The sequence below is a fragment of the Carcharodon carcharias genome, chromosome X (genome assembly GCF_017639515.1).
Source record: "Carcharodon carcharias isolate sCarCar2 chromosome X, sCarCar2.pri, whole genome shotgun sequence".
NCBI lineage: Eukaryota > Metazoa > Chordata > Chondrichthyes > Lamniformes > Lamnidae > Carcharodon > Carcharodon carcharias.
The window spans coordinates 20,393,443-20,418,418 of NC_054507.1; the positions used below are offsets into that span (position 1 = coordinate 20,393,443).

Here is a 24,976-nt window from a genome sequence, read left to right on the forward strand (position 1 = left end):
GCTGGATGGAATAGGTAATTGCCTTTACAGCATTGCTTGTGGGCCAGGAGGAGTAGGATCACCAAACAGTGGCTGGGAAATGGATTCCAAAAATGGTGATCGTATCTTGCCAATAAATTCAGCAGGACCTGAGTGAAAACATTTTTTCTGGGTTTCCCTACCACTAAGCAGCCCCATACCCAGCTCCCTGTAAATATCAGGATCATTGAATTTAAACAATGGGTCAATGTACTGGTGCAGTTCACATGCTGGAATTTTAACACATCGAACTGCAAAGTGACATAACATGGGTTTGCTCCACCCTGGAGCTCTCCACATGATGTGCGTTTCCAATCTTGCCTACCCATCATGGAGAGACACCAAGTGAAAAGCATGTGCTTTTGCAGAGTGAAGGAGACAAAATCAAAATAGCTGTTATCAAGTATTGCTTACATACCTTTTATCCAGCCAGGGATACAGTGACAATGTCAGAAGCCTGACAGAAAGTCATGCACCTGGTCGCGAAGAGCAGAAAGGGCAATAAGGACTGAATTTATAAACAGAAATTTTACTGGAGCAGTTTGGCCTCACTGGTGAATGATTGAGGACGGTAATGAAATTATGATCTTTTAATAATTTTAATTTTGACCAGAAATGGTAGATTAGCATTGGATTGTTGGAGTCCCAGTCCCAGTGCCCTCGAAACAAAAATTGGATCCACACTGGTCAATTATCAAAATAAGCCTGTATTCAATACAGGTATTCAACACAAGTTTCAAGACACACCTCAATGCCATTCATACATTGAACCTAGCTACTTCTGTTCCCCACCCTTCTCATGTGCAACACACCAACTTTTGTGGCCTGAGCAGTTTGTAAATTTGACTGTTTTTGCAGTGTTTCTTAATTTGATTAAAGGAGGATTTTTTTCACATTCATTTTAGCTTCCAGGCATTAACAAAAATGACTTACAAGTAAATTTGGCCCAGGACCTCAAAAATTCATAATCCACTATCATTAACTAGTTTAAATTGTGCAATCTTAATGTCAGCCACACTGGTACTCTAAAAAAAAACAGCTGTAAAAGAAATCAATACATTTATCACTTTTTTTTTACTTTCTGTGCAGTGGTGTTCATTTTAAAACATTTTATTTTCTTAAGTAGTGCTGAGATTGTTGCTGAAACTGCTTTAGAGGAGGTATGGGCCCTACCAGTTTCAAAGAAGTGAATAAATAGTGATGTAAGCAGGGGAAAATGTTCCCTGATTGACTAGGCATAGGGTACAGGATTGAAATTCCAGCAACAGTTGGCAACCTGCAGATGTTCCTGCAGTTTTCTCATTTAATCTACATATACAAATTCAACTCTTTTTCAAAGTCTCAGGGTAATACCAATGTAAAAGCAACTTCCTCTTTGTATGGTTCCACAGGTAAATCCACTGCCAAATCTGGTGCTGACCAGGTCAATGACTCATCTCTGCTCTTAGCTAATTTTAATCACAGCAGTAGTTGAAGCATTGCACCTCTGCATTGTGGGAAGGGAAAATGGCTCCTCGGATGAGCTATTGTGTAGCCTTTAGTCGCCAAGTTCAGGAGAGCAGGAGAAAATTAGTGAGTACTTTCAATAAAACAAATTTTAAAAAGTGCTTTGAAACAGCAAGTCTAGAGCAATACCAGCAGAAATATGCCAATATGCTGCCTGCCTTTCCTCCAGTCTAGCCATTGATCTCACCGAACCATTACTGCACAGAAGACTATTCGGCCCATTGTGTCTGTGCCGGCTCCATCATAAAAACAGGTGGAGAAAACCATTAGATCTTTAAAAAATAATAAATGAGAGGCTATCAATCTTGAAACAATTGTTTTTCTTTAAGGGCAAAATGTCACCTTTCAAGCAGTTCATATCAAAACATCGTATTTTAATTCTAATATCATAGAATTTTAATGGCACAGAAGGAGGCCATTCGGCCCATCATGTCTGCACCAGCTCTCCAAATGAGCATTATGACCTAGTGCCATTGCCCTGCCTTTTCCCTGTACCCCTGCACATTGTTTCTATTCAAATAATCATCTGATGTCCTCTTGAATGCCTCTGTTGAACCTGCCTCCACCACATTTCCAGGCAGTGCATTCCAGGCCCTAACCACTCGATGTGTGAAAAAGCTTTCTCTCACATCATATTTGCATAACCCTTCATGCTGCTGCCATACAAACCAAAAATCTCTGAAAATGGTCCTTCAGATGGGTATAATTGGATAAATAAGAATTTTTTCACTCCAGCGCATTCCAGTTGATGGATTTTAACTGTATTTTCAATGTACGTTGCAGTCTTAACGGCAGAAGGTTGATTGCCACCTTTAAGTCCTCAATAAATCAATGACAAAACAGCAGGAAAAGACCCTCCTGTGTCTAATTTTGACATTAATGACCTAATTCATGGTGACCTAGTAAAGTCTGTTCCTGTTCAGCGAATAACCTGTTTCCCACAAAATTGATTTCATCTCTCAAGAGTATTTAATGGGCTCCTTCAGTTGTAATGAAGATATTCACAGTTTTAACATGTATTGGGCTGCTGGCAGAAAGTTACGACTATGCTGAACTAGAAATGATGTTTTTAGTTCAATAATTTTGATGACGTGGGGATGTTAGGTAACTCTTTCTTTTATTTATTTATGTATTTGTCATTTCCTATCCCTTTTCCCTGCTGAAGGCACAAACTCATTCTGGTTACCCTTCAGAATCTCTCCTAAATAGGTGGTCTTGACATACAAGTCCAGGCAAGTGAGCATTTCTCCAGCTATTTGACTGTGATGGACAGCACAGCCTGATCATACCCACACTTGTGCTCTTTCCAAAAAAAAAATCACTAAGTAGCAATCCGGAATGGGGAACCCTAGCTAATTACTTTCCCTGCCCCACAGGCCCAGAGTGCTGAGGCTATGTATTACTGTTTCAATTAAACTTTTTTAATTGTTTTAATTTTTATTTTCACTGAGCTGAGGAACTTAATTTAGTGAATAAGTACTGCGTGTTTAATCCCTGATACTTTTTATTTTACAGATAATTCATTGGCCACAAAAACAGGTGGCTGTTTCCCCTCTAAAGCCATGGTAACACTGGAAAATGGGCAAACTCGGGCTGTGTCAGAGCTGAATCCTGGGGACCGGGTCCTAACAGTGGATGCAGCTGGCAAGGTGGTCCCCAGTCAAGTTCTGCTCTTCCTTGACAAAGAAGAAGAGCTGAGGATCTCTTTTACTGTGCTGGAGACTGAAGATCCCCAACAGCGACTGGAACTCACGGCAGCACACCTCATCTTTGTTTCCGATAATAACACAGACAGAATGGAGAACTTTAGGCCAATGTTTGCAAGTAGAGTGCGAACAGGTCAGTTTATCCTTGTAAGGGAGGTTGGCTCAGGCCGGCTGCGTTCATCTAGGATTAAAGCTATCTATGTGGAGGAGGACATTGGTGCCTATGCGCCACTGACGTCTCATGGCACACTGTTGGTGAATAATGTACTGGCATCTTGTTACGCTGTGATAGAGAAGCACCACTGGGCACACCTGGCTTTTGCACCTCTCAGACTCTTTCACTCATTGACTTCATTGTTACCAGCCCTCCACTCTAGGCATGGCAATGCCACGCAGGAGAATGGCATCCATTGGTACTCCAGGTTTCTCTACAGCTTAGGCAAGAAAGTTTTGGACAGAGAAAAGTTTCACTCTTTATGAAGAGTTGCAGGAGCAGGCCGGCATGGCCGGAGGGAGGTTGTGGATGGAGATCCAACCTCGGTGTATCTGTGATACATCAGGTCCATCTACATAAGTACCTACATGGTCTTCAGCTTTAAGTGGCATTGCGGACTTCTAATTCTGTACAAGGGAACTCTGCTCCCCAGGGATAGAATTTATTTTGTGTGTCAGTAAATATACATCCAAAATATATTTTTCTACGTCACATATATAACTTTTAATTGTCCCTCTGAATGTGTATACTTTAAATATGTTGCGTGGTTAATGTAATCTTGGTCAAAAACAAACCAGTTTGGGGAATTATTATAAAGTTTATTTTTATACTTCTGAATTGTAATATAATTTTTTTGGGATAAAGTCAATATTAATAGAATTATGTTGCAGTATTTCTAATAGTAATGATCAAAGTATGTTATAATGTTTTGTTAATTTAATTTTGTTTGTTTTTATGGAACTAAAGTCTCTCTGACCCTCTTGAATTTTGTCTCCGCAGCCACTTTAACAGGAGTTGGGTCAGATGGTGTTGCTCTCGCTTGCTGTCTCCTTGCAGTTATCTTTGCCTCTTTCCTTTTGTATGTCTTTTTCTGTGTGGTTATCTATATATTTAACCTTGTGCTCTCCCCCTTTGCTTCTCCCTCTTTCACTCGCTCTTACTTCCATGTTTCATTCTCTTTATATCTGTTTACCCATATATTACTTGTCCCTCTATTTATATTCTATATAATTTCCTCTGTTTATAGCTCCATGACATTTGTATTTTTTTCTGCACTTGTTTAGTCACTTTTCCCCTATCTCACTTGTCTTGAGTTTTTGTTCCCTAAATCTCTCTCACTTGTCATGTGGGGAGTTTAATTAATGTTCAATTGTTTTAATCTGAATCAACTTCAATTAACCTGCAGATTGCACTATAACCTAGCTGTGAACTGGTCCATACAGTACATACTTTAGATTATCTTATGCATGTGGTGTTGTAAACCTCAAGGCAAGAATGGAGCAGGAAATTTGACTTTATATCAACCTGATCAGAAACTATTTATATTGCAGATGGTTAAAAATCAACATGAGGAGTTGGGTGCTTTTACAAGAACTCGTGCTGAAATAAATGTGCTTCATTTTTATTTAAAATAGCTGTAATTACAGAAATCTTTCAATATTGTGTGTGTCTCTTTTTGTCTCACTGTTTCTTCCTGTTTCTCCGCCCCCTCTTTTACTGTGTGCCTCTTTCTCTCTCCTAAGGTTTATAGCTGTTTGCTGATGCTTTTAACTGAACTTGTACGTGCTTTACTGCATTTTTACACCTGTGAAATCAGACTGACCTCCTGGCGCACACCTGCACCTTGACTATGCTGTTTAGATAGAGCACTGATTTTCTTGCAAAATATTAACTAACTACTTGCTGCTGGCAAACAGCATACTGTTTCTGTGCAGAGCAGCCAGCCACTCCCAATGCTGCCAGCTGGAAAGTTACCACTTATCAATAAAATGCAATCCCTCCAGTTAATGAGTAACCCAACCTCGGATTTCCTTTTGTTGGACTCCTTGTATCTTTCCAATGGGTTTGTTTGCACACTGCTGTCTGTACTCGAGGGCTGCTTCATCTCCAGCGAGGCCCTTTGTGCCCCCTATTACAAGGCTAAAACCCTAGATGATGCACCCCATTCTGTATTCCATTCCTCACCATTACTTCAGTTTAACCCTATGGCCATTGTTCATGGACCAAAACAAGACCAAATGGACAGCTGGGACCATGGTAGCACTATCTGAAGAAAGTAACTGGGAAGGTTTGTATAGTGGAAATAAAGATTGTTGAATTTTGTTTGCTTACCTTTGAGGGATTTTGGAAGAAATCCTACAAAACACTCTCATTCAATAATCAAATATATTTAGTAGAGGGTCAAGTAGATGATTAATGGATTATACCTGGTCTATAAAAGGTGCAGATCTTGTTCCATGATTTATTGTGTTTTCCATCCCCTCTCCTCTCTCCTTCTGAAGCCACAAGTACATGTTGGGGGGAAAAAAAATCCAAGGATGCCTCCCAACCTTGGATGGCTTGTCCAGGTGACCACTAGTCATGGTGAGCCGAGACAGTGAATGTTGACAGCCTATTCAAGCGTAGGGACAACATTGCCAGACCCAATTCTATCCTTGCCCAACATCCATCAATGTGCCGGGAGGAACCCGGACTTAGAATATAGGAATGGGAGCAGACCATTCAGTCCTTTGAACCTGTTTTGCCATTCAATTAGATCATGGCTGATCTGTGGTGTCTTCAATCTGCCTTGGTTCCAACTTAGTTTGTCACCCTTCCTAGTGTAAAGATCCTGAGATCAATTGTAGCACTTTTAATGGAACCCTGGTGCAGATCAGTCAACTCAATACAAAGATTAGGATTCAAAGCTGGGCCTTCAGGTCCCTAAAGCTCCATTCTACTCTCTTATGCTCTAAAAACCACAAAAACAAAAATGCCAATTTGCAGATCATGACAAGGGAAGCAGTTACTTTATAATAATTTAGCATCAAAAATAATTCTGACCTATAATTAAGATCACTTAATTTTTCTCTTTCTGTTGCATTCTTAAGCTTCCCTCTTGTTTCACAGTCAGTTCACTTTTCATGTGGACAGCACATACAGTTTCACATTTTGTCAGAGCTGTGCAAATCATGTTAATTTGCTTCATTTCCTGTGGCAAATATAATGGTCATTCTGCCTGACTTTTCCGTTGATTTTACTTGTGCTTTAAGGCAAGGAAGGTCATTGCTGGGGAATTAGGCAATTGACCAAGTGCTTTCTGGATAGTTGTAGGACCACCAGCTGCAATGCAAAATTGTCTCCCGCAATATGCCTTAGCCTTAACTTCAGAAGAGCATTCCCTACTCTGATTCACCTCAATGTCTTCAGGCTTAGGGAAGCAGGGAAAAAAAACAACCAGGATTCTCCTCCTGATCTTTATCCTGTTGGAAAATCTGCATGTGGATGTCAGGATCACACTTGTAGTTGAATAGCCTGTGAGCACTAACTTTCTGAGCTTACACATGAATAATCATTTGGGTGAGCTGTGAGAAGGCCCCTGTGGAGCCTACCTCAGAAGAGGAGAGAACATTGGGGAAAGATAACATTACTTCTGGTTTGAAAAAGCATATATAGGAGATACTATATATCAAGTTGTGGAATACGATGTTTAGTCCAAGAATAAAGGAGACAAGATGTCACTCCCTAATTGTATACGTCTCTTTCATGAGTGGAATAAACATTGTAACTGACTACTTTGTGTGCAGAATCTTCATTTCTTGTAGTATATTTCTAGGGTTGTTTCTTTGAAGAGAAACTTACATTTTGAGAGTCTAATTTTGGTCTATTGTGGTAAACTTCTTTTGCTGCACTTCCCAGCGTACCAAAAAGCTGAGGGACAGTCCCATTTGAAAACTTTTTTTTTTATTCATTCATGGGGTGTGGGCATCACTGGCTAGGCCAGCATTTATTGCCAATCCCAAATTGCCCTTGTTCACAGGGCATTTAAGAATGAACCACATTGCTTTGGGCCTGGAGTCACATGTAGGCCAGACCAAGTAAGGACAGCAGATTTCTTTCCCTAAAGGACATTAGTGAACCAGATGGGTTTTTAGGCCAATCCAGTAGTTTCATGCTAATTAATGAGGTTTTTACAACAATCAGTAATGGTTTCATGGTCATCATCAGATTCTTAATTCCAGATTTTTATTGAATTCAAATTTCACCATCTGCCATGGTGGAATTCAAACCTGGTCCCCAGAGCATTACCCTGGGTCTCTGGAATAGCAGTCCAGTGACAATACCACTATATCACTACCTCCCCATCCTTGTGCTGGCATCAATGACATTGCAATGATACTTTGTGCTAAGCAAGGATTTTGTACACCTGGTCCTTTTCTCTGCATCAGACCATGCTCGGTTGGGGTTACTGAAGATGGAATCTTACCATCCATGTGGAGGTGGCTTTGGAGCCAGGCAGAGGGCGATATTTTTGAACATAGCACATTAGGTAAGCAACCTGACACATTCCTGTCTCCAGGCAATCTTGCAGGGAGGGGGTTCATGGCAGCAAAGCCCAGCTTGTCTCTAGAGGTGGCCTCGTAGCAGCAGGCCAGGGAGCCAGTGAAGCTTCCTTTATGTATCCCCACCCCCTCCCCCAGACCCACTCTGCCACAGGGCTACAGCTGTGACTGCATCCATTCTATAGAGGGGATCCCTCTCAATATTGATGGCCTGGCAGCTGTGTGGCCACACAATTTGAAAATTTTCTTGCACCTTTAGAGAGTGCCTCCATCATGTTCTCCTGCCTGCCGCAACAGCACCCATTTCTTCCTGGTTGGACTGCCAAAACAGAACTCTGCAGGCCCTTACATTGACCCAGCTGGCTGAATGTCCTGCCCATCTCCTAAATTGGACACTGTTCCTGGAGGCAGCCTCTTAATTGGCTGCCTTGGTCGGATTACACAGGCAGACAACCAAGCAGAACCAGGGCTTCGGGACCCCCTTTTGGTCCTGACCTTAGAAAATCTTTAAAGGCAGTAAGATTCCACCCAACAAGTGCTTTTGAACTGGAATAATCTGATGTGACTCGCAGACACCTCAGTGAAAGACATTTCTTCAATTTGCCAGCCTTGGCAATGCAGTAACTTGGGCTGAGTGCATGGAGTTCAGATTCTAATCTCTTGCTAGTAAGTGGTACAAATTTGGATTCAGACAACCCAATGATCTATTTTATCAGCATCTTCACAAATTTTCTGTTCCAAAATCTGTCAATCAATTCTCCAGGAACCAGTGGAGGTGATACCTGAAGTACAAATCCAAATATGCACAACACAAATCTTTTTGCACAAGTTAAAATATCTTGTTGATTTACATTATAGCATCTCACAGGTTCAAAAAAACAGCCCAGTCATTGGAAAGACTATATTTACATCTAATTCTATCAAAGTGTGCTGTCAAATAATCTATAACCACTTTCCTCAACTTCCTAAGTGTAAGTGTTGCCTTCCAGTGTGTATCTCAGCCACAGGCACTCTAACCTTATCTCAGTCGCTGTTAAATTATCAACTCCATTCTTTCCATTGTGCTAACATGATGTCCAACTGATGACTAATAAGAGTGCCATTCCTTTCAGACTTCAAACAAATCATCATTATCCTACCATATATGTCTACTTTATTTTTATACTTGAATGTTGAAACATCAAGTAGTAGGTTAATCAGTTGGTATGAATATAGTCCTTCTGGTCATGTAAAAACAATTGTTTTCCCTGTGATTATCAAAAGTCAACAGAGCAAATCAATTGGAAGCTACAGGAATGGATGGTCACTCCATTAAGCAATACCCAGAATGATTGGTATTCATTGAAATTCATCCTCACTTATACATGCCAAGAAATCTTCAGACACATCACTAAAAGACACCAAACTGGTTTGAAAATGATAGAGAAATAACTCATTGTAATTGGACAGAATTCCAAACCCGGCAACCAGATCCAGCTCCACAGAAAAATAGCTCATCCACCAGACAGCCAAAGCTGAAGCACAAAGAAGAACCCACAATTTGAAGAACAATGGTGGACAGAGAAGGCGGAGGAAATACAACTACTTGCTGACATGCATGACACACGCTTTTTCCAAGGCAACCAAAGAGATCTATAGATCCTCAACACCAGTAAGATCCAAAGATGACAAGACTCTCCTCAAAGACACGGACAGTATCAACATCCACTGAAAAGAACATTCTGTAGAATTACTCAATCAGAACTCCACAGTGGACATGCATCTGCTGGAGAACCTCCCACAACATACAATCAGCAGTGAGCTAGACAATGATCCAATGCTCGACAAATTGATAACTGCTATCAACCAGATGAAAAACAACAAAGCTTCTGGTCCTTACAATATCCCTGCAGAAGTACTAAAACATGGAGGAGACATACTGATCTCTCAGATACATGCCCTATTTGTGAAGCTCTATCAGAATGAAGAAATTCCAATGAGAGACATCATGATGATCATAATCTTCAAGAAAGCAGACAAGTTGAACTGTAACAACTACAGGGACACAGCATTGCTCTCAGCGGTTGGTAAAGTCCAAGCTAGGTTACTTTTTAATTGCCTCTTGCCAATTGCAGGGGAGGTCTTTCCAGAGCCTCAATGTGGCTTCCGACCCACCAGAGGGACAACTGACATGATCTTCACAGCACGCCAACTTCAGGTAAAGTGCAGAGAACAGGACATCCTTTTTTTCGATCTCATAAAAGCCTTCAATTCAATGAATCGAACTGCACTCTGGAAAGTGCTATCATGATATGGATGCCCAATTAAGTTCACAAACATTATCCTTCTTATACATGATAACATGCAAATAATAGTACTATGCAATGGCTCCACCAATGGCTTCTCTGTCAAAACAGGCATGAAACAGGAGTGTGTCACTGCACCAACACTATGGTCAATATTTCTTGCAGCAAAGCTGCAGTTTACTACTGATACTCCAAATGTGCTAATAACATCGCACTGATGGTAAACCTTCAACCTCAACCAACTGAAGGCTACAATCAAGGCAACAACCACTTCTGTAATTGAACTATAATATGCTGATGATGCACGAATTAATGCTCACTCTGAAGAACTACACCAGGTAGTTCACATATTCAGCAAACCTATGAGAACATGGCACTTACCCTGAACAACAGGAAGACCGAAGTCCTGTACCAGCCCACATCAGATGTAACAAATCCAATGCCTACAATTGAGATTCATGGTGAAGTGTTGGAAAAAGATCCTTACTTCCCATATCTTGGAAGCTATATATCCCAAAAAGTTGACATTGCTGAAGAGGTACACCACCGAATCCAATGTACTAGCTCAGCCTATGGTAAATTACATACTCAAGTCTTTGAGAATCGTGATGTCAGACCCGACACTAAAACCAAAAGTCTATCAGGTAGTGATTCTTCACACACTTCTATATGCTGCTGAAACTTGGACAACTTAAATACCATTTCAAGGCCCTAGGACAACATCATCAATGCTGTCTTAGAAGAATCTTGCAAATCAAGTTGGAGGACAAAAGAACAAACATGAATGTCTTCTAAGAAACAGGTATGCCAAGTTTAGAGGCCATGATAATCTCACATAAGCTGAAATGGATGTCAGAATACTCGACTGCCTAAACAGATGCTCTACTCAAGAGCTATGTTAGGGAGCTCGTTCACACAGGGGCCAAAGGGAACGCTACAATCTCAAGGCCTCCATGTGGGTCTGCTCTATTAACATCAACACATGGTAAGCAGATGCCCAGTCACAACCAAAATGGCAGTTCATCACCAAAAATGGTGTCAAGACCTTCCAATCAACGAGGGCAGTCACTGAGAGAGAACAGTCAGACAGACGGAGAGAGAGGGCAGCTGCTCGAACCAACAATCCACCACCTCTATGGGCTGACAACTTATGTCCTCACTGTGGCAGTCTGTAAGGCTAAGATAGAGCTCAGAGCCCATCTGCAAACCCACAGCCAACTGACATCTCACTTCCACCCAGCCATCTGTAGGAAAGAATGATCTTGACACGAGGGATTGCTGAAAATATAGATGGATATGCAATATACCCTTTCTAGTCCTGTAAAACCAATTATTTTCCCAGTGGTTATGAAAAACATTGTGACATGTGCTTATCCTTTTTGAATCACATTCAGAAGAGGAATTTCTTCTCTCAGAAGGTCCTTTGTGTTTGGAATTCTCTCCCCCAGTGAGCAGTGGAGGCTGGGTCATTGAATATATTCAATATGTTCAAGGCTAAGTTAGACAGATTTTTGATTGACAAGGGAGTCAAAGGTTATGGGGAACAGGCAGGAAAGTGAGGTTAAGGTCACAGTCAGATCAGCCATAATCCTATTGGCTGCTCCTATTTCTTATGTTCCTATGTTCTCCAAGATTCCTATCAGAACATAAATAGTCAACTAGTTGTTCTGCCTTATGGCCAGCTATACTTCCCAGTAAAATTTTGAGGCATACAGATTAAGACAATGCTAGGTTCAATCCCTCGTCTAGCTGATCTCAGCCAATGGAACAATAGGGATGTTATAATTGGCTTCAGTGCCCTTAGGGTGGGAAGGGGAAAACAGCTAGTTTTCCCCTTTAAAGATAATTTCACTCTCTTTTAAGGTTGCTCCTCTGAAACTAGAAATGGACATTTTATAATGCACTAATGGCCTACAATATCATTACATCCCAAACACATTATTTGGCATGATCTTCACTCTACATATTCTGGCTGATGTTCGATATGTGTATGCAGAATCTTTAATTAATCTCAAGTACACGCTGGCACAATTTATGGGCATGTTATTTCATGTTTCCAAGAGTATTGATAGGAGCATCAAGTTTTCTTTCTTTCCCAAGCCAATCTGACAACTCCAGGCTGTTTAGATTGTTTTGAAAATCCAGTGCTCTTTTTGAACTCTCTGCACCCGTTTGCCACATCTTGAATATGTTTCCTGAAACTAATGGTCTCTAGAGTAGGCTCCTCAGGAACCCCTTTACAAACAATCTGTTTTGAGGGGACTGGGGGTTGCAATGGATTAGGCACTGTCCTTCCATCTCTGGGTCCTGGGTTTGAATCCAGCCCACAATGATGGGTTGAAAGCCTTGTCTGTCTGCTGGCTGTAAGATCTGACATGAAATGAATTTTGATAGTCTAATAGGCTTATTAAAATGAATGAATTGGAAGAATACAATCTAGATGCGCTCATTTTTATGCACTCTTAGTATGTATCAGGAGTGCAGAAGCAGAAAACTTACCTTTAATCTCCTAATTAGTAAAGATCCACAGAATTGTCCCAAATTAAACCACCGGTGTAAGAAATGAAAATGTCACACTGAGGCTGTAGGAAGTGCTCTTCGGAGGCTGGGACTGAGACACAACATTGGTGCCGAATAGAGGGAGGTTTATTGTGCATTTTACCTACGCTGTATCTAACCTGGGAACAGAAAGTGTTCTACTGCTCAGCACTACTATCCTTCACCTTGCTGAGTATGCAATTCATTTTATTAAAAGAAATCTGATTTTTAAGAAATAATTAGCTTTTTAGGATAATGTATGTGGCCTTTAATGTTGAAATGATGGGAAGTTATTCCTGATAAAATGGCTTGACAAGTGTTTTCCCAACTGTCTTTGAGTGTGCTCTTAATGTCACCATCAAAGAAGAGTGACTTGTTCTCTTCTTTTAGATTGGTCTGAATTGAATTACTGCCCTATTTCAAGGTGTGTTAGTCTCAAAATTGGTGTTACAATATTATAGCCCACTCTCTGATGCCACTCTCTTGACTGTGGCTTAATCACTGGGAGCATGCTTTTGCTGAATTTACTCTTACATTCCAAAGAAGCTCCAGTTTATTTTCTACATCCAGTTCTCAGAATTTTCTTCCTGGGTGTTTTCCAAGGATCTGAGTGTGGTGTCTCCTACCAAATCTTGTGTTTCCTTCTAAGTGCTACCTTAGTAGCAGGAGAAAATGTGGTGGTACTTTGCTGCTCCTCAGTGGAAGGTCATTTTGACACAGCTGTGTTCATGTAGCACTTTGGGCTGGGACATGATTGGCCTTACATCTGCTCCAGTATAGAAGTATGGAACCCACTATCAAGTTTCTTTCAAGCTGGCTCACTAGCCAGAAGTGAGAGCCTCCCATAAGTTAGAGGCCTAAGTTTCAACAATATTCAGAAACTAAAAACAGAAAGCGTTGGAAATACTCAGCAGGTCTGGCAGCATCTGGAGAGAGAAACTAGTTAACATTTTAGGTCAATGACCTTTCATCCTAACTGAAAGAGGTTAGAGATGTAATAGGCTTTAAGCAAATAAAGAGGCTGGGAAAGTGAATAGGGGAGAAAAGAATAAAAGAGAAGGTCTGTGATAGGATAGAAGGCAGGAGTGTTTAAATGACAAATGGGATGATCTGGGTCTGGGCCTCTATCCAAAGTCTTCCAACTCCACTTTCTTCTCACTTGAGCTATGTGCCTCACCAGATGCCTCAGGATCCTTCAAGGCCATTATCTGGGATTTCTTGTAGTGTGCAGTCTACTAGCGCATCAAGGAGGTCACCATTTCACTGTTTGCCAGGATGAATCAGTATATCGCTTTTGCTATGGATCAAAGCAATCAAAATGAGAGAGCCATGGAGTTTGCAGCAATGGTTGGCTTCCCTCGGGTGCAACACGCTTATTGGTTGCACTGACATTGCCATTAGGCAATCCAAGACCAGGGGCTTTTATAAACCACAAGGAGTTTCACTCCATTCGTGTTCAGATTGTGTGATCACTACAGAAGGAGCATGTAAGTCTGTGCCCAATTCCCAGGCAACCTGCAATTGTCAAATTTTTCAGCCCTTTTAGGAATGCTGGAGGATGGCTCTTTGGGGAGAAGTGCTATCCTTTCTAGCATGCCTGATAACACCCCTTTGCAACTCCACCACACCTGAGCAGCTCAGATATAACCAAAGCAACAACATCACAAGAAACATCATTGGGATCACTCTACAGCATTTGCAGCTTGGGTGCCTGAATAGATCTAGTAGTTCCCTTCAATATGCTCCAGAGAAAGTCCCCTGCATCCTGTGCAATATTGGTAGACAGAGGTGACTGCAGCTGCAGAAAACAAATCTGTAGGAAGACAAATCATTTAATTAGGATTAGGTGGGAAAAGAATCAGAGGAATGAGACTCACCACAATGCCTTGCAGCCAGAATGCAAAGGATGAATTAATAGCTCAATCTTTCTGGTAACCTGCTCAGTCCCCTCCTCTGAAAACAGAAACCAAGCTCCTCTGCATTAACAGTCCTGGTAACCTCAGTCACCACTCGCGTAATTGTGCATGATATAACACTGAAACCATTCAAGCAAATTTTACATCAATGACTTACTGAAAAAGGCAAACTAACAAGCTGCTCTACAAACACAGTGCAGACCAAAGTGCCAAGTGATCAAGGTTTTAATGTGCATCCAAACACAATCATTTGCTTCAAATCGTTGAACACTCAAGTGTCAACTCATAGTGCTCTTTTTTTAAAAGACGGTTTGCTCACTCTGCTACTTCTATGAAATGCTACCCTAGTGGCTTCAGGAGGGCTGGTGACAGACCGATGCGGATCATGTTGGGACTTTTGAGGTGCTGGTGGCTGATGACTTCTGGGGGCTCGAGCCCATGAGGTCCGGACTGCAGGCTCTAGCTCCTCAGCTGTTGCCAGGGCAGTTTGACCCAGATGGCTTTCAGCCACACCCACCAATCATATTATAATTGATGGTAGCTAAAACCAACTGGACCTTGCGCTGATGATATGGCTCGAGTGTGGCACTCACCACCCCATGAAGCCTGTTCTCTGTTAAAATTCCCTCCAATATTTTAGTACCAAACCTTTGCCATGAACTTTTGAATTCTAACCTTCCTTGCTGCACACCATCAACCTGCATAAACATCAGATGCCAGTAAAGATTTAAATAAAACATGAATTACATCCAAATATGTGGGTCAGACTACATTATTTAAGAGGTCACACTCTAATTTTTGTTGACAGCAACTGAAGTTACATATTAGTACCAAATGATGCAAGCAGAACATGCTAATATGAATCTGAGATCACCATTAGCAGTAGGTGTGTGGTCAAATACACAATCTTTTCCCTACTCTTGAGGTCTTTCACAATTTACAAAGTATGGTGGCCAATTTTTGCTTTGAGTGTTATTTAGCTGAATAAACTATAGGTACTGGTTGCCCTGAGGAGTCAATGTAGGACCTGGTCTACAAGGGACAGTAGCATAGAAGTAATGTAGTGAATTGAGGTGCCCATCCCTTATTGCCCTTGAGGTGGTGGTGGTGAGCTGCCGCCTTGAACCACTCCAGTCCATCAGGTGTAGCTATACCCACAGTGCTGTTAGGAGGCAGGTCCAAGATTATGCCTCAGCAAAAAGGAAGGAACTGGTAATTTATATGAACATACGAATTAGGAGCAGGAGCAGGCCATTCAGCCCCTCAAGCCTGCTCTGCCATTCAATAAGATCATGGCTGATCTAACTGTGGCCTCAACAGCACATTCCGCCTATCCCTGATAACCTTTGACTCCCTTGTTAGTCAAGAATCTATCTATCTCTGCCTTAAGAATATTCATAGACCCTGCCTCCCCTGCTCTCTGGGGAAGAGAGTTCCAAAGATTCACGACTCTCTGAGAGAAAAATCATTTTTCTCATCTCTGTCTTAAATGGGAGACCTCTTATTTTTAAACTGTGTCCCCTAATTTTAGTCTCTCCCACAAGGGGAAACATCCTATCAGCGTCCACCCTGTCAAGTCCCCTCAGGATCTTATATGTTTTCAAGTCAGGATGGTAACTTGAAGGGAAATTTGCAGGTGGTGGTGTTCCTGTTACACTTGTCCTTCTAGGTGGTAGATGTTGTGGGTTTAGAAGGTGCTGTCGAAGGAGCCTTAGTGAGTTGCTGCAGTGCATCTTCTAGATGGTACACACTGCTGCCTAGATGCACCACTGGTGGATTGAGGGATTAAGATGATGAATGGCCTGCTGATCCCTTTAACAATTGCTGGAAATGGCCACCTCCTTACTTGTACTGCCCATAGATGGTGAACAGGAGTGCAAACTGCCTCATTTGACCCCCAATTTGTATGTTTCTGATGGGTGCCCCAGTCACCAGAATGGAGGCTGAAGTATCCCTTGTCCTCACTTTTCACCAGCCTCCACATTCAAAGGATCATCCTCCGCCATTTCCGCCAATCCAACTCCAGCATGATGCCACCACCAAACACATCTTCCCCTCACTCACCCCGTCAGCATTCCGTAGGGATCGTTCCCTCCGGGACAGCCTGGTCCTCTCTTCCATCACCCCTGACACCTCAACCTCCTCCCACAGCACCTTCCCATGCAACCGCAGAAGGTGCAACACCTGCTCCTTTACTTCCTCTCTCCTCACTGTCCAAGGGCCCAAACACTCCTTTCAAGTGAAGCAGCATTTCACTTGCACTTCCCTCAATTTAGTTTACTGCATTCGCTGCTCTCGATGTGCTTTCCTCTACATTGGAGAGACCAAACACAGACTGGGTGACCGCTTTGCAGAACACCTTCGGTCTGTCTGCAAGCATGACCCAGATCTCCCTGTCGCTTGCCATTTCAACACTCCACCCTGTTTTCATGCCCACATGTCCGTCTTTGGCCTGCTGCATTGTTCCAGTGAAGCTCAACGCAAACTGGAGGAACAGCACCTCATCTTCCGACTAGGCACCTTACAGCCTTCCGGACTTAACATTGAGTTCAACAACTTCAGACCATGAGCTCTCTCCTCTATCTTCACCCCTTTTTTAATCCCTTTTTTCAAAGTTCATTTTTATCTTTTTATTTTTATTCATTGTTTTATCCCTTTTTCTATCCTTTTTCCTCAACCACCGCCCCCTCCCCTGACCCCACCCCCACAAGAGCCATCTGTTGCTTGTTCCATGTTGTTCTTTCACAGAATGCTTACCCTTGTTCTGCTAATATCACATTCTGCTTTCTTACCTTTATGCCACTATCAGCACCTTTTTGGCTCTTACCACTACCATTTACACTCCCTTTGTCTTTTTGTTCATGACATCTTTGTCAATCTCTCCTTTGTCCCCACCTATCACTGGCCTTCTATCCAGCTTCAACTGCTCCAGCACCACTCTCCCACCTTAAACAGTATAAATTTCATCTCATTTCTACTTCTCTCTAGCTCTGAAGGAGAGTCGTGCTGACTTGAAATGTTAACTGTTTCTCTCTCTACAGATGCTGTTAGACCTGCTGAGTTTTTCCAGCATTTTCTGTTTTTATTAAATATATTTGTGTTTTATTTTACCAAAACAGGTCCATTGATAACTTTTGACCCATGCAGGATATTCAACACACTGGAGGGGTTTCTTGTTAAGTGGTCATATTCCAACAGGGGAAGGGTTTAATATAGTTCTCAATTCCCTTATTTGCAAATGGAGAAGTAATTTAACATTTCAAAAAGTAAATAGAAAGATCATGGTTTCTACTTTTGTAACCACATAACACTCATTTGCTTTTCTCTACCAAATGTTATAATAATACTGTATCCAGATGTTAACTAAATTTGCAGTGGCTTGGTGCACTGCCTTGAGTAAAGCATTTACATTACCACATGGTAGTAAATGTCTCTCTCTGCTGGTCTTAGATTAAACTGCTCCCACCTCACAATTGCAGCAGTAACATCTTGAATCAATGCAGAGGCTTCTCTCTGCTGGCTGGAATCTGAATTACCATGTACATTGGTGACCATTTGATTTTTGGTGCCAGTTTATCAGGAATCAAGGATTTAACCAAAGAGCAGTAAGGCCACTCTGGCTGAAATCAAATAACTCAGTGCAGGCCGGGCGATTGAACCTGGGACCTTCCTGGTCTGTGTGGTTCAGTACAGACTAGCCAGTGTGCTTATCAACCAAGACATCATATATGCTTTTCAAAGACTTATTTTTTCTACGTTTCTTCTGAACTTTTTTTTCAATGTAATTTGGAATCTTTTTCAAAAGCTTTCGTTTGCTTTCATTTCTTGCTTTGTAATTATCCTGTTAATTTTCCATTGTTTAATTTTCTTCTCTACACTTCGGGCTCTTTATTATATCCTTTCTTCTCCTCTATCTTTCTTCATTGACATAATATAATTATTATACATTTCAACCACAGTGGTGAGTAACCCAGCAAAACAGACTGGAAACCCAGAGCGCTGTGGTCATTTGAAGTGGTGTGTTGGCAGTTGAAATTGTAATTTTAGCGGCTTTAAACTGACCTTGTGGACAGCAGCACACAGTGGTACAGAATTGTGCCTCACAGACTAGTAAGTCCAAGGTTCTAACTGTGTCATGTAGTTTAGTGGATTTCAGCCAGGCTGGCAGTACAATGTCCAGAATGGCCTCAGTGCTCCTTGGGTAGTGAGGGGGAAAATCAGCATCTATTAACACTACTAGAAAGTGCATGTTCCTGGACAGCACATGAAGACGGAATTGGATTCACCTCTGATACCTTCCATCAACAGGTAGGTCACTGACCCTCTTATGGATGCAGTGCAGTGCTGTAACAGCAATGAGGTGGCTTTTAGAGACACAGACCACCACCTTGCAAGGTAATTTTGCTGCCACCATCAGGGAATAATGCTAGTGCCATGCCTGAGTTGGTCCATGCAGAATGCTGGTCTTTACAAAGTTGAATAGCACGTGGTTACACAATACAAATGGCAGTTGTTAGCTGTAGTCTAATTGTTAGCACTCTTGTCTTTGAGTCAGAAGGTTGTGGGTTCAAGGCCCATTATAGAGACCTGAGCACAAAAGACTAGGTTGGCCCTCCAGTGGAGTCCTACACTGAAATATTAAACTGAGGGCCTCATCAAGTATATGTAAAAGAGTCCTAGAGAATATTTTGAAAAGATCAGGGAGGGGAGTTCTCCCCAATGTCCTGGCTAATATTTATCCCTCAGCCAATATCATTGAAGCAGATTATCCATTCATTATCTCAGTGCTGTTTGTGGGAGCTTGCTGTGTACAAATTAGCTGCTGCATCTCCTGCTTTACAACAGTGACTACACTTCAAAAAAGTACCTTGGCATATCATGAGGTTGTGAAAGGTGATAAGTAAATTAAAGTTTTTATTTCTTTTAATATGCAACTTCCACCCACTGTATAGGGTTGAGTGAAGTGCATTTATCTCATGAGCTCAGTGCTATGAGAGTGACCAAATCTGACAATGGGGAAGATGTAGATGTCAGCATAAAGAGCCCTCTCCAGGGCCTGTGGTTTTGGCGCGACAAGCTATGATGATAATTTGCAATGTGACAATTGGCTTCAGCACCACTGGGCTCAGGTTCCTGTACCTGATCGTTCTCCAGTGATCCTTTTGGATGTCAGATGAGAACAGAAGACATATGGTGGTGATAAAAATGCTGCCTCTGGAAAGAGAGAGTGCCATTTTTTTCCTGGCCATTCATAGGCTGGGGATTGGTTCTCACTAGTGTAGATCTCCCTTAGTTTCTAAGGAAGGCTGGTGAGCAGTAAATAAAGTTGAGACTCTAACAATTGTTTGCCTGTTGTTCTGGAATTTGCCCTGTAATGTAAACAGGGCAGATTCCACAGCAGTGGGACCCTCCGGGTGTATTACAGTAATATAAAAGCAGCATTAGGAACAGTGACCTTGTCCTGACCTCAACCTCACCCAATCATTTTGATTGAGATATTACTAAAGTTGCTACTTTCATGTTTTGAGAATGATTTTCATGGTAAAACTGTTACATTTCACAGAAATAATGCACCATTTATAAATTGTAAAAGTGAATTTTCAGATACTTTCAGTGACATTGTGAAATGAGTCCCCCTCTCCCATAAGCACAGAAAATGATCGCAACTTGCCTCTCTGATTTAATTTCCCATGAAATATTTTCTGTCTTCTTCAGCTAATATGAAAACATTCTTGTTTTATGGTTGTTGTGCTGATTCCATTATTGGAGGAACCGGTTTGGGGGAGTTAATGTTCCTGAAAGTGTGGAGCTCAATTCACTGATATTGTTGAAATAGTAAAACCACTGACAGCCCCTGAGTTCATCTTCGCTTTCTACCCTTATGACTTTCCCCTTAACATTGTTCTTTCTGAAGGTAATAACTCCTTAACTGGGGTACAATCTCATAGTGCCATAAACTCTTCAGTGCTTGAACTAAGTGGCCATCATTCACGTTTGAGCCGATACAATAAGTAGCATTAGACCTGTCGGCTATGAAGGTTTTAAAAAATTCTTTCATGGGATGTTGGAGTCACTGGCTGGGCCAGCATTTATTGCCCATCCCTGATTGCCCTTGAGAAGGTGGAGGTGAGCTGCCTTCTTGAACTGCTGCAGTCCACGTGGTGTAGGTACATACACAGTGTTGTTAGAAAGAGAGTTCTAGGATTTTGGCACAGTGACAGTGAAGGAACAGCAATATATTTTCTAGCCAGGATGGTGTGTGGTTTGGAGGAGAACTCCAAGGTGTTCCCATGCATTTGTTGCCACTGTTCTTCTAGGTGGTGGAGATCACAGGTTTGGAAGGTGCTGTCAGAGGAGCCTTGGCGAGATACTGTAGTGCCTCTTGTATATAGTACACACTGCTGGTGGTGGAAGGGTGCCAATCAAGAGGTCTGCTTTGCCCTGGACAGTGTTGAGCTTCTTGAGTATTGTTGGAGCTGCACTCATCCAGGCAAGTGGCGATCGATAGCAAGAAACGACGTAGGGTCAGATGATGTAGAATCTGTGTGGGTAGAATTGAGGAACCGCAAAGGTAAAAAAAACCATAATGGGAGTTATGTACAGGCCTCCGAACAGTAGTCAGGATGTGGGCACAAGATACACCAGGAGATAGAAAAGGTGTGTAAGAAAGGCAATGTTACAGTGATCATGGGGGATTTCAATATGCAGGCAGCCTGGGGAAATCAGGTTGGTAGTGGATCCCAAGAAAAGGAATTTGTGGAATGTCTACGAGATGGCTTTTTAGAGCAGCTTGTGGTGGAGCCCACTAGGGAACAGGCAATTCTAGATTTAGTAATGTGTAATGAGGCAGATTTGATAAGGGAGCTTAAGGTGAAGGAACTCTTAGGGGGAAGTGACCATAATGTGATAGAATTTACCCTGCAATTTAAGAGGAAAAAGCTGGAATCAGATGTAACGGTATTACTGTTGAATAAAGGCAACTACAGAGGCATGAGGGAGGAGCTGGCCAGAATTGACTGGGAGATGAGCCTAGCAGGAAAGACAGTGGAACAGCAATGGCAGGAGTTTCTGGGAGTAATTTGGGAGACACAGCAAAAAATCATCCCTAGGAAGAAGAAGCATACTAAAGGGAGGACGAGGCAACCATGGCTGACAAGGGAAGTCAGGGACAGCATAAAAGCTAAAGAGAAAGCATACAATGCGGCGAAGAGCAGTGGGAAACCAGGAGATTGGGAAGCCTACAAAGACCAACAGAGGACAACTAAAAAAGAAAAAAGGAGGGAGAAGATTAAATATGAGGGTAAATTAGCCAGTAATATAAAAGAAGATTGCAAGAGTTTTTTTAGATATATAAAGGGTAAGAGAGAGGCAAAAGTGGACATTGGGCTGCTGGAAAATGACGCTGGAGAAGTAGTAGTGGGAAACAAAGAAATGGCGGAGAAACTGAATAGGTACTTTGCATCAGTCTTCACAGTGGAAGACACGACTGACATCCCCAAAGTTCAAGAGAGTCGGCAGGCAGAGGTGAGTATGGTGGCTATTACCAAGGAGAAGGTGCGAGGAAAACTGAAAGGTCTGAAGGTGGATAAATCACCTGGACCATATGGATTATACCCCAGAGTTCTGAAGGAGATAGGTGAAGAGATAGTGGAGGTGTTAGTGGCGATCTTTCAGGAATCACTGGAGTCAGGGAGGATCCCAGAGGCCTGGAAAATCGCTAATGTAACCCCCCTGTTTAAGAAGGGAGGGAGGCAAAAGACAGGAAATTACAGGCCGATTAGCCTGACCTCGGTCGTTGGTAAGATTTTAGAGTCCATTATTAAGGATGGGATTTCAGAATACTTGGAAGTGCATGGTAAAATAGGGCAAAGTCAGCATGGTTTCATCAAGGGGAGGTCGTGCCTGACAAATCTGTTAGAATTCTTTGAGGAGGTAACGGGTATGTTAGACAAAGGAGAGCCAATGGATGTTATCTTCTTGGACTTCCAGAAGGCCTTTGACAAGGTGCCGCACAGGAGGCTGCTCAGTAAGATAAGAGCCCATGGTGTTAGAAGCAAGGTACTAGCATGGATAGAAGATTGGCTGTCTGGCAGGAGGCAGAGAGTGGGAATAAGGGGGTCCTTATCAGGATGGTGGCCAATGACTAGTGGAGTTCCACAGGAGTCAGTGTTGGGACCACAACTTTTCACTTTATACATTAATGATCTAGCTGAAGGAACTGAGGGCATCCTGGCTAAGTTTGCAGATGATACAAAGATAGATGGAGGGACAGGTAGTATTGAGGAGGCGGGGAGGCTGCAGAAGGATTTGGACAGGTTAGGAGAATGGGCAAAGAAGTGGCAGATAGAATACAATGTGGGGAAGTGTGAGGTCATGCACTTTGGTAGGAAGAATAGAGGCATAGACTATTTTTGAAATGGGGAGAGAATTCAGAAGTCTGGAGTGCAAAGGGACTTGGGAGTCCTAGTCCAGGATTCTAAGGTTAACTTGCAGGTTGAGTCGGTAGTTAGGAAGGCAAATGCAATGTTGGCATTTATTTCGATAGGACCAGAATATAAAAGCAGGGATGTGCTGCTGAGGCTTTATAAGGCTCTGGTCAGACCACATTTAGAATATTGTGAGCAATTTTGGGCCTCATATCTCAGGAAGGATGTGCTGGCCCTGGAGAGGGTCCAGAGGAGGTTTATGAGAATGATCCCAGGAATGAAAGGCTTAACATATGAGGAATGTTTGAGGACTCTGGGTCTATACTTGATGGAGTTTAGAAGGTTGAGGGGGGATCTGTGGGGAAGATGTTTCCATTAGTAGGAGAGACTAGGACCCGAGGGCACAGCCTCAGAGTAAAGGGAAGACCTTTTAGAACAGAGATGAGGAGAAACTTCTTTAGCCAGAGAGTGATGAATCTATGGAATTCATTGCCACAGAAGGCTGTGGAGGCCAGGTCATTGAGTGTATTTAAGACCGAGATAGATAGGTTCTTGATTGGTAAGGGGATCAAAGGTTACGGGGAGAAGGCGGGAGAATGGGGTTGAGAAACTTATCAGCCATGATTGAATGGCAGAGCAGACTCGATGGGCCGAATGGCCTAATTCCTGCTCCTATGTCTTATGGTCTTATGGAGTATTCCATCACACTCCTGACTTGTGCCTTGTGGCGGAGAGGCTTTAGGGAGTCAGTAGATAACTTAATAACTGCACAATACCCAGCCTTTGACCTGCTCTAGTAGCACTGACATTTATCTAGCTGGTTCAGCGCAATTTCTGGTCAATGGTGACCCTCAGGATGTTGATGGTGGGGAATGTCGTCCTGGTCTTGCTGCACATTCTGGCATTGACTGCTTCATTATCCAAGGAGTTACAAATGGTGCTGAACATTGTGCAATCACCAACGAACAACCCCACTACTGACCTTATGATGGAGGGAAGGTCATTGATGAAGCAGCTGAAGATGGCTGGGCCTAAGGATGTTGCCCCGAGGAACTCCTGCAGCAATGTCCTAAATGAGAAATGAGATGCGTCAGAACTGATCCATTTAATATCCACACAAGTACATTTTCCAGCAGAGGTCACTGGATACAAAAGATAACAAAACAGAGAAATATTAGGAATGAAACTTGTGTTTGGAAAGAATGAGACAGACCAGAAATGGCATTCTTAGGTTGTAAATAATAATGGAAAATAAGGAGATAGCAGACAAATTGAACAGGTATTTTGCATTGATCTTCATTATAGATCACAGGGATCAGTGCGGGGGTCTCAACTATTTACAATTTATATAAATTACTTGGATGAAGGGAACGAAGATATGGTGGCTAAATTTGCTGATGACACAAAGATAGCTAGGACATAAGGAGGCTACAAAGGGAAATAGATAGGTTAAGTGAGTCAGCAAAGATCTGGCAAATGGAATATAATGTGGGAAAATGCGAAATTGGCCATTTTGGCAGGAAGAATAAAAAAGAAGCATATTATCGAAATGGTGAGAGGTTTTAGTTCTCTGAAATGCGGAGGGATCTGGGTGTCCTAGTGCATGAATCACAGAAGGTTCGTTTGTAAGTACAGCCAGTAATTAGGAAAGCTAATAGAATGTTATCATTTATTATGAGGGGAATTGAATACAAAAGTAGGGAGGTTGTGCTTCAGTTGTACAGGGCACCGGTGAGACCACATTTGGAGTACTGTGTACAGTATTGGTCCCCTTATTTAAGGAAGGATGTAAATGCATTGGAAGCAGTTCAGAGAAGGTTGACTAGACTAATACCAGGAATGGGTGGGTTGTCTTATGAAGAAAGGTTGGACAGGCTAGGCTTGTATCCACTGGAGTTTAGAAGAGGCTATAATAAGTGTTGCTGAAATGCAGGTTCAAGTCTGGAGATCATAAGATCATAAGAAATAGGAGCAGGAGTAGGCCATTCGGTCCATTGAGCCTGGTCTGCCATTTAATAAGATCATGGCTGATCTGAGTGGCCTTA

General features: G+C 42.2%; 1 protein-coding gene across 1 annotated transcript in view; it reads left to right on the forward strand.

Moving 5' to 3' along the window:
- The window catches only part of dhh (desert hedgehog signaling molecule), a 92,220-nt gene extending 88,398 nt beyond the window's left edge, over positions 1-3,822 (forward strand). Inside the window, exon 3 of the mRNA XM_041180275.1 lies at positions 3,040-3,822. Coding sequence (XP_041036209.1) covers positions 3,040-3,710 — 671 coding nt within the window. The 3' untranslated portion in view covers positions 3,711-3,822. The remainder of the gene's footprint in view (positions 1-3,039) is intronic.
- The last annotated feature ends 21,154 nt before the right edge of the window (positions 3,823-24,976 follow it).